Here is a 9,876-nt window from a genome sequence, read left to right as displayed (position 1 = left end):
AGGTCAGTTGTTCTAACCCACAAGCCACTCCATGGGAGAAAGACGTGGCAGTCTGCTTCCATAAAGATTACAGCCTTAGAAACCCTATGGGGCAGTTCTATCCTGTCCTATAGGGTCGTTATGAGTTGGAATCAACTCAACAGCAATGAGTTTGGTTTGGCTTAGGTGGTAGTCTAAAGGACAAAAAGAGATGATATAGGGTAATAAAGTAATAAGGATTTATTAATATTTAAATAGCATTATTTAATTAACATATATCTTATATCATCAATAGAACTTGAGCTGCCTAAAACAGTGGCTTTATAGTCCCCTGAATGCCTAGCATAGGGGTAAAAACATAATACTTGCTCAATAAATACTTTCAAACATGTAACTTGATATGTATGACTACAATCATACTAAAATAAATTCCATGAATAATTCAACAAACATTTATTGTGGGAATACTCTTGTGCTTTGACCTTGAAGAAACACAAAATGAATCAGGTATCAGTTCTGTCCTCCAGGCCTTTATAGTTCATCAGACGATATCAGAAATTCATATAAATAACAAGATAGAAGAGTGAAAAAAGGTCCTAAGAAAGATACAAAAGCAGTGCTATAAGAGTTCAGAGGAGAAATTCCTTCTAGCTTGGGGAATTATGAAAGATTCTGTGAAGATGAAATATAAGTTGAACCTTGAAGCATAAGTAAATTTGGACATGGGGGAAGGGAAAGGGCAGGAAGAGTCCAGTAGCTTATGAGTTCTGGGAGGGAACTGTTGAGGACTAGAGGACAGGCACCATCTAAAGTGATAGCCCCAGGTCAGCTTTAGCAGAGTGTGTGTGTGTGTGTGTGTGTGTGTGTGTGTGTGTGTGTGTAAACACAGTGGAAGCTTGAAGGGAGTAGACTAGCAGAGGCCTTCCTTTAAAATAAGATCCCTTGATTCTTGTCTTCTGTACTTTTATAGAATAAAAAACAGACACAAAAAACTACCACCACCACAAGGTAGCATCATTCACATAAACCAAAAAAACCCACTTCTACAGAGCCAATTCTGACTCATAGCAACCCTATAGGACAGAATAGAACTGCCCCATAGGGTTTCCAAGGCTGTAAATTTTTATGGAAACAGAATGCCACATCTTTCTTCCACGGAGTGGCTGGTGGGTTCGAACCTCCAACCGTTTGGTTAGCAGCCGAGAGCTTTAACGACTGTGCCATCAGGGCTCCTATTACTTGATATTAACCAAATATTTCACCCTGACATTTTTAGGTATGTAATTTCTGGTTAGCTTTCATATATTCATCTAATATTGAGTTACTAGAACTAAAAAATAAGAAAATGAAAAAAATAAGATTTTATTTTATGGCAGTAAATATTACATGGTTTTAGAAGAAATACTAGTCTAATATATTGAATTTAGATGTTTTTTCAAACATGTACTTTCTGTGATTTTTTTATTTACCAAGCTTTTACAGTTTGGAATGGATGACTGCATACATGATCTGCATTCATAGCTATAGGTTACTGAGATGGAGCAGAGCATTATGTGTATAAATATATACGTATACATGTATCAGTATTTTATATTTATACATACATATACATATATACACACACACAAACACACTCACATATATACACGTATATGGGGAGAGGCAAAGAGGGAGAGACAGAGAGAGAGACTGATTTATCAAATATCATTCCTATCACCAGAAAGTCATCTCATAAATTAATAGGCTTTAAAATTACATTATAATTAGCATGATGATGTATTTCATTGAAAAATCAGTCCTTAATTTTGTTATACTTTTTTTCTGCATAATGATGTTGCTTTTATTTTTTAAATCTGATTAAAAATATACTTTCCACATCTTTACATTGAGAGGATTTTAAGTATTTGACAGGAGTTAAGCCTGAGCTGTGTGGTGTTTAAGGCTCTAGCTTAGTGGCCCACTTGAGTGTAGAAGCACCTTTGTCTCTGCCTCATGGGTCTGAGAGGCCGGGCCCTGAAGTCCATGAGGAGCAGGGGCTGGGTCCCCTCAGTTTCTGGCAGACTACAGAAGACCATGCAGCTCAAGTTGAACCACAAACTAAATAAATATTCTAGGAACTTTGAAGACCTCAGTATCCCTCCCACCCCACCCCACTTCACTTCCCTCAGACTTAAAAATACAATCTCAAATCAGCGAAAGGACACCCTCCTACCACATTTCCCTTCATGAGGATCTAAGGTAGCGAGAGACATCACCAGTGTGGCTTTAACACAAGAGAGGACACTAGGGTCTGTCTGTGCAGTCAGCTCACCTCAGTCTTCCCACTTTTCAAACTGGAGTTAAATCCCCTTTTCCCTTTTGCTAGAGAATCTGTATCTATGATTTTTAAAAAGCCTGAAAAAGTCCATTTTTTGTATGCTGTAAAAAACTGTAGTACAAGTGGTTTCTTTTGTGAAACATTCCTCAAAACTTCATTACCTAAAATAAGCATTTTCCCTGTATTAATATTCTTTGTGTCTTAACTTACTGTGTTCTACTAGTTGTCTTTTTGCCACACGATAGGAAAAAACATAATATTTATGTAAGATTATGATTGCAGCAGACTTCTGACAAGCTCCATTTACATGGTACATTGTTCAAATGGTGTTTCAGTAGAAAATACAGACGCACTATACAAACCTACTATTACATTTGAGAAATCATTAGCCTCAAAGGAGTAATAACGGTATGCAATTAAAACCGTGAATACATTTTCAGTATCAGCATTTAAAAAAAAGAAACTTCATAAATGTGTAAATTTCCGTTCAACAAATCCAAAATAAAATGCACTAAAAAACTGATATGTAGACAAAAGTTTATTTACACCATACAACATTTTAAATATTTTATACACAGCTGCAGCAGAGAAAGCTACTCAGAGCTTTCTAGAGAAAACTGCAATAATAAAGATGTGAAATATATTATTCATATAAAAGTGAGATTATTACTTTATTGCATTTAAAGCAATGAAGAATGTAGCTCAACAAACATTCATTTAATGACAAAAACTTTGCTTTTATATTATAAAGTAAAAAGTGTAGTAATGGCCAAACAGACTGTTATAAACTTTAAAAACTGCATAAATATATACATTGTGCTTCATGGTGAAGTTTTTTGAAAACTAAACCATATGAAGCGGTTACAACATGAATCGTTGCTTGAGGTTTATCTATAAAGATTACCTTACAAATCCATTCCACGGGTACTTACAACACAGGATGGTCAGAACTGTACACCTGGTCCTCTCTCCATTAGCCTGACTAGTGAGAAGTTACCATACAAAAAACACCACTGATGTTTGGCACATGAAGGCCCTGACATAGGATAGCCACACTGTCCAGATAGAAATGTTAGGCTTCTCAAGTCTTAAGTGTCAGTGCAATAAATTGTTTTGCCTCCACCTCAATCCATTTTGATTTTGTTAAACTTCTGTTTGAAAATCACCCTCTTGCACATCCAGAGGCAAATTCAGACACTTCTCCCACTCCGCCGGCCTCAGTTCCAAAGTATCTTTTGCCTCTGTATCTAAGACATTGATTGTGGTGTAATGCTGATATTCACTGGGGTTTTTGAAAGTGTCCCATGGAGTCTTGTTTGGTGCTGGGTTTTCCTGTTGAGAAAAGAGAGGAAGAGAGCCATTTATCTGATGACTAGGATTGCTGCTCGTTGAAATTTCCAGGAAGGGAGCACGTTGGTAAGCCTGATTCAGTTTATATGATTACAGAGATGATTTGAAATTGTGGCCAGCTGCAGGAAAAGTCATGCTTCTAGCTTTCTTTCACGGAACAAGCTGATGAATACCTTCTCTAAGTTATCCTAAATATTTTTTCCCAGGAATCAAAGAAAGTATCTAATATTCTGGAAGGCAACGTAGATGACATTTTGTTTTGGGCATCTTGTTAAATATCAGTATGGCTAGATGTTCAAATAGGAAGGAGAGTTGTTTTAAGTTATTGCTAAGATTAAATGTAAAAAATTTAAATATTGTGGAAGAATATGTGTTGGGGTAAACAAAGTTGAGAATATTTAATGGGGCATGTTATTTATTAAGTAAAAACAGCTACCCAAACTGTTTCATAAAACAGAATTTCATAAAAACAGAATTTTAGATCCTATCTTTGCTTAAGATTTCTCAAGAAATTATCCTTTTTAGAATATTAAAATATTGCTATATTCTCTTGTTTGGCTATCTATTTTTATGCTGTACATTCATCACAATTTTCTATATATTTGGATGACACGCAAATTAACACAAATTATTCTTTATTTCAAAGCCCACAGTTTTTTTTGGGAAAACATATCCAACAATAAAAACAAGTCTTTGAAAATGTCCACACACCACCGTTCCTTATCATGGTTCTAGCACACACACCCTTATTACCAAGATTTATGTTTTCTCTAATTATGATCCTATTCATACCTGCCAGGAGCCCCGGTGGTGTAGTGGTTAAGAGCTCAGCTGCTAACCAAAAGGTCGTCAGTTCGACTCCACCAGCCACTCATTGGAAACCCTATGGGGCAGTTCTCCTCTGTCCTATAGGGTCGCTATCAGTCGGGATCCACTCGACAACAACAGGTTTGGTTTGTTTTTGTTTTTTTTTTTCATACCTGTCATCTTGTAGGTGCTCAATAAATAAATATATGAATAGACCCACTAGAGGCTTCCGTAGCCTGATATTTTGCTAGGATTTAGCAGTGAAATTTATTTTTAAAAAATGTTGTTTAAAGCTTTCTATAAAATAAAGAATTTTGAATGGGATAGACTAAGCTGAGTATTATCAATGAACAAGAAGGAAATCATAAAAGAAAGTTTCTAGGAAAAAACAAACTAAAACACTAAAAACAACCAGTGGGTAACCTATTGGATATTGAATTATGGAGATTATTGATTAAAGCTGAATTTATTTATTGTTTTAAGAGGAAGGGCCAAGTGAAAATGATCTTTTACACACTAGTCCAGGTTCTAAATTCAATACAGAGATTCACTAAAATTAGTCATTATTCATGAAAGGAGACGGAGACCATTTAACTCTTTCTGAATAATTTTTCTACTTTTAATTTTATCCCAACAAAATACACTAAGCTTTAAAAAAGGTTTTCCTTTTGAAAAACACTGCTTTTTCATTTCTATAAGCTCTTGATTTCTATTCTTCCTGATCATTAAAAGTTTTTACAAGGCCTAACATTCCACTTTTATTATCATTTTCATGATAAAATGTTGTATTTAGTTAGACTCCTATGGTTGTTGAATGTGTTCTTTCCTGCTACCATCTCCCCAAATAAGGCCTTCAAATGCTTATAATCAACTAGCAGGTGGAACATAAAACAGGTGCTTGAATTATTTTCTGGGTTCTACTCAGTATATTAAACATCATCTCAAGATGATTTTATAAAAAATAGCTATAGGTAAGCGAGAGAGGCAATCTATAAAAATACTTATTGTAACTAGAAACTAATAACCAAAATTCTCAATACTTTAGATGTTTTCAGCACTTATTAGCCTTAATCATGAAGAAATATAAGAAAAAAGTCACTAATAGTAAAGACCTAATAAAAAGTTCATGTTTAGAATACATGCAGGGGATTAATTCTGCTTTAATCTAATATCCTGAAATCTTGTATCATGAGCTAGCTCTTCCTTTCTTTCTCTCTTTCTGCCTTCTTTCTTCCCTCTTTCCTTCCCTGCCACCCTTGAATCAATATTTATTTACCAGTTTCTCTCTGCTGGACAGCATATTAGGCACTAGGGGGGATAAGGTGATAAATGAAATATGAAAAAGCAGCGTGATCCACTAGAGAGCACAAGATTTAAAGCCTGATACATGCAGATCCAATTCCCTGTTCCTCCACTTCATATGAATATGACCTTAAGCAATTCAATTTCTCTGAACTTCAACTTTAATATTTGCTAAACAGGGATACCGTTTGTGTTATGGGCCCAAGAAGTTGGTAGAATGTGCAGATCAGTACCTACATAACTTGTGGGGTTGCCAAAACAGCAACAACAACAACAAAAACAAAACACACACATACACACACAAAGGTGGGGAAGGCCTAGCATAGTAGCTAGAATTTAATAAATGTTCACTATAGAGTATAATCGCACTTATCAAGTAAGGTGCTTATAGTTAACGAGATATACAGGGTATATCTAGATCTATCTGTATCAATACCTATGATCCAGCAAAAGTGCTATGGGAGTTCAGAGGAAGGTGGAGAGATAGTTTTCTTTTGTGGGAAGCACATAAACCTTTCCAAGAAAAGTGAAATTAAGGCTGGTATAGAAAGATGGACTTTGGCATGAAGACACATGCGTGGTTAGAGACAGGGTGACTGAACAGGCATACCAGGAAGGAAAAACCCAGAGAGCATGGAGGTGGGAAAACTCTGAGAAAAGTGACCAATCTTGGATGGAGTGAAAAAGAATAACAGAAAAAGCAGGTGGAAGGTGAATTGGGAGTCATAAGGGGCTCTGAATTTAGAATTCATTTTATAGGCAATGGAGAACCACTGAACATTTTTGGGTGCCACAGTGACCTGAAATTATCAAATGAAAGATCCACTGGTTGAATCAAGTTCATAGAGTGGTGTTACCCATCTTAGACAAGGGCTGTGTCTAATGAAACTTCCTGGGAATCCTTAACCTGATAGAAAGTTCAACTAGTTTAACCCTAAAAGGATTCAAGGTATCTAAAGTGTCAGTCAATTTTCTTTGAAAATAGGAGCTCCCTTTTGTTTGGAATAGGTGGAATATTACTTGTATATTTTGAAGGTCAAGCACCATAGATACATGTAAACTTTGTCAGAATACCTAAATTTGAATTCCAAAGAGTACTGTATTACTGTCAGTACTGGACCAATTGAATTTCTAAGAGATTCTATTAGTGGGTAATGAATTAATTCAAATAAAGTTGGCTTTCGTGTTCATCTCCTTTGGCATCCCATGACCCTCCTAGCTGAACTATAGTTTTCACCCTTTAGGGCTGAAGCCCCCAGCTCCTTTAGTGGTGAAGAAATCCTGCACCCAGCAATCAGAGTGGAAACAGAAAACGTAGGGAGTGGGGAGGGAGCTGTTGGTCAGTGGATGGTGCTCACAAATTACTGAACTTCCTGTATGTTGGGAGATGAGCCTGCAGTTCTCATGTGGAAATGTGTAACACTTTCCAATGGTCCAAATGAATGATGAACTGTGAAACAGCCTAAAGGGGCCATTGTACATGGCAGTGAGAACAACAGAGGCCAGGGTAGGCTTCAATGGAGCCCTCAATCTCATGACTTAAAAATTCAGTCAGAGTTAACATAAATTCCTGAATTTCTACAGCTGTTTTCTTTTTTTTTTTTAATTCATTTATTTGTTTTTGAGCTCAAGTACGGAATAGAAGAGATGTCGTTAAAATGAAGCATGTGTGATAACATTCTAAAAAATTATAAATATAAAGCAACATGTTATGGAGTTTCCAAAAATCCTAATTGTGCTTGCATCAATAGAAATAGAATGTTCAGATGAGATGTTAGCTGAATATGAGAATTCAGAGCCACCCAAAATATGGCCAGGCTGCCTGAGCTTTTCCCATAATTGATGGGTCTAGAAATAGGATACTGGTCCACTTGTGGATAAGTCCCTCTCTTCCTCCCTCTCTAGTTCCCTGTCTCCCATCCTCCTTCTCTTCATCCATCCTTTTGTCCTTCCCTTTCTTATAATCCTTCCTCCCTCCCTTCTTTATTTCCTTTTTCTTCCAACCTACCAATATTTGGGGACAAGGCAAAAGAGTTTTATTTATTTTAAAATAGCAAGAATTTGGGAAAGCTATTTAGAAAGAGATCTTGATTGCAAATAGTTTGTGAAGCACATTCAAAGTAACAGAGTGCTGTGTCTGGATATCATTAAACAGTGCCTTTTTTTTTTTTGTAGTGTGATTTAAATGTTGTCCTGCCTAGAAGCAGGGAAATGGACTAAATGGCCTTCTGGTTTCCCTTCGAGTCCCCATATTCTATTATTGTACATAATTACCATCATTTGCAGTGCTGGGCAGGTGTTTTGAGTTAGTAGCCAGAAAGAAAAAAGAAGAGGGAAGACCTTGAGATTTTTAAAAATGTCTTTACTCATCCAATTATGCAATTTTTCATTAGTAGTGTGCCACAACAAATTATGTAACTGAGTTAGGGATAATGAACTAACTCACATGTTCATTATTAATCAAAACTGAATAAAGAACTCTTGGTTGTTTTTGTTTCCTGTTCTCAGATATGTGGGACAATATTCAAGCATCAGTGACAACTCTATCCTACCCACTCCTAACCTCCCAAAGAGTAAATGTTTGTAAATCTGTTCTATAAAAGGCATGCTGTTGGAGAGATGTGGCATAACTAGTAGACTACTTTGGTTTTCAGGAAACTGAGATACAGATACAGATAATTTGTGCCATTAATGATTTAATAGCCAGACCATACAACAAGGGGAAATTACAATCATATTATAGCAGTCAGCCAGCTGTATCTGTTGCATAAGTCTTTTAGATTGTTAAATACACCTCCTCCTTTTTTTTTTTTTTTAACAAATGGAATTTCTTTAATTTATTTCAATGTCAGCTTTCAATATTTCAAAATGAGTAGCTAATGTGTTTAGGTCTAATGTCAATGGTGTAATTCTCATTTTGTTTGCTAGCAAAAAATTGACAGCTTAATATTAAGAAGAGTAGATGGGAAAGAACCACTTTACACATGCAGGGTCTTCTATCTGCCTAGCATTGTATTGGTTATACAAATAATGCATGAGTCCTGCCTTAAGGAGGAAAAAAGACTGGCATATATGAACTATTTAGAGACCAATTAAGAGTTAAAATGTATACTATTTCTTATAATCTTCATTTAACAACCACTGATTCAACTATCATAGATGTGCAATAAATCTATCAGCAGCCATTTATGGATAATCTACCATATCTAGCATTGTACTAGTACTGAGAAGAATAAAATCAAAACATAAAGGTACATAAATTCTTGCCTTTCAGAAGCTTATGTTACTAATCAGGAAGCTAGGGCTAAGACTCATAAAGCACATATGAAAGAATCACTAGAGTATAATGTGATCAAACACTGCATATATGCACACCATATATATACACAGCATTCCAGATGTCTAGATGTTGGGAGGAGCAGGATGGCCATCCAAGAGCTGCAAAGAGTATGAGGCAAAACAAAGAAAGAGCACCAGAATAAGAGGAAGTGAAGAAGAGGTGGAGTTAGATGACAGTCTCAGTCTCTTATAGCTCTGAGCCTCAGCTCCCTAAACTATGAAGTGCCTTACCTGCTTCTTGAAAGTGTCATGAGGACCCAAGGAAGCATATATTAATTACTGTTTTATATATTTAATTTAGGAGGAGAAAACTGAGGTTTAGAAAACTGAGTTGGGTGATTTGCTCAAGGTCCCAGTGGCAATAGTTCTCTGTTGAGTTTTGGACTAGACTCCTGGTCCACTGCTTTTACGAATAATTAATGTAGCTGTCTATAGTGTGACATTCACATAGTAATTGCAAAACATTACTTTATTGGATGAAGTCCTGTAATAGTGTGAATGAATGAGAAGAAGATAATTACAATCCACAGTTAAAACTCCAGCGTTGATGTGTATACCAAAATTCTTCACAAGACAACCAGTTCTCCTGGAGACACAAACCTACCCCTCTGGTTTCAGGTAATAACTCCATATGTATAAGATAATTACACTTTATGGCCTCAAATGTCAGGAATTCAAATGAAAATGGCAAAATTTAGTCAACTATTTGGATATTTGAATTAACTCAATTTTCACTTTGATGATAAAACAGACTGATAAAGCCAACACATTTTTGAAATATA

The 9,876-nt window shown here is 35.9% G+C and overlaps 1 protein-coding gene across 2 annotated transcripts in view; it reads right to left on the bottom strand.

Annotated features, from left to right (window-relative positions):
• Positions 1–2,816: 2,816 nt before the first annotated feature.
• Positions 2,817–9,876, bottom strand: part of ADGRB3 (adhesion G protein-coupled receptor B3) — a 795,950-nt gene continuing 788,890 nt past the window's right edge. The window contains exon 32 of one of the 2 annotated variants that reach the window (XM_004381354.1): positions 2,817–3,628. In XM_004381354.1, coding sequence (XP_004381411.1) covers positions 3,440–3,628 — 189 coding nt within the window. In that variant the 3' untranslated portion in view covers positions 2,817–3,439. The remainder of the gene's footprint in view (positions 3,629–9,876) is intronic. The other variant, XM_004381355.1, reaches the window with a different exon arrangement.

Source organism: Trichechus manatus, unplaced genomic scaffold (assembly GCF_000243295.1).
Source record: "Trichechus manatus latirostris isolate Lorelei unplaced genomic scaffold, TriManLat1.0 scaffold00083, whole genome shotgun sequence".
NCBI lineage: Eukaryota > Metazoa > Chordata > Mammalia > Sirenia > Trichechidae > Trichechus > Trichechus manatus.
This window is presented reverse-complemented; position numbering and strand designations above follow the sequence as displayed.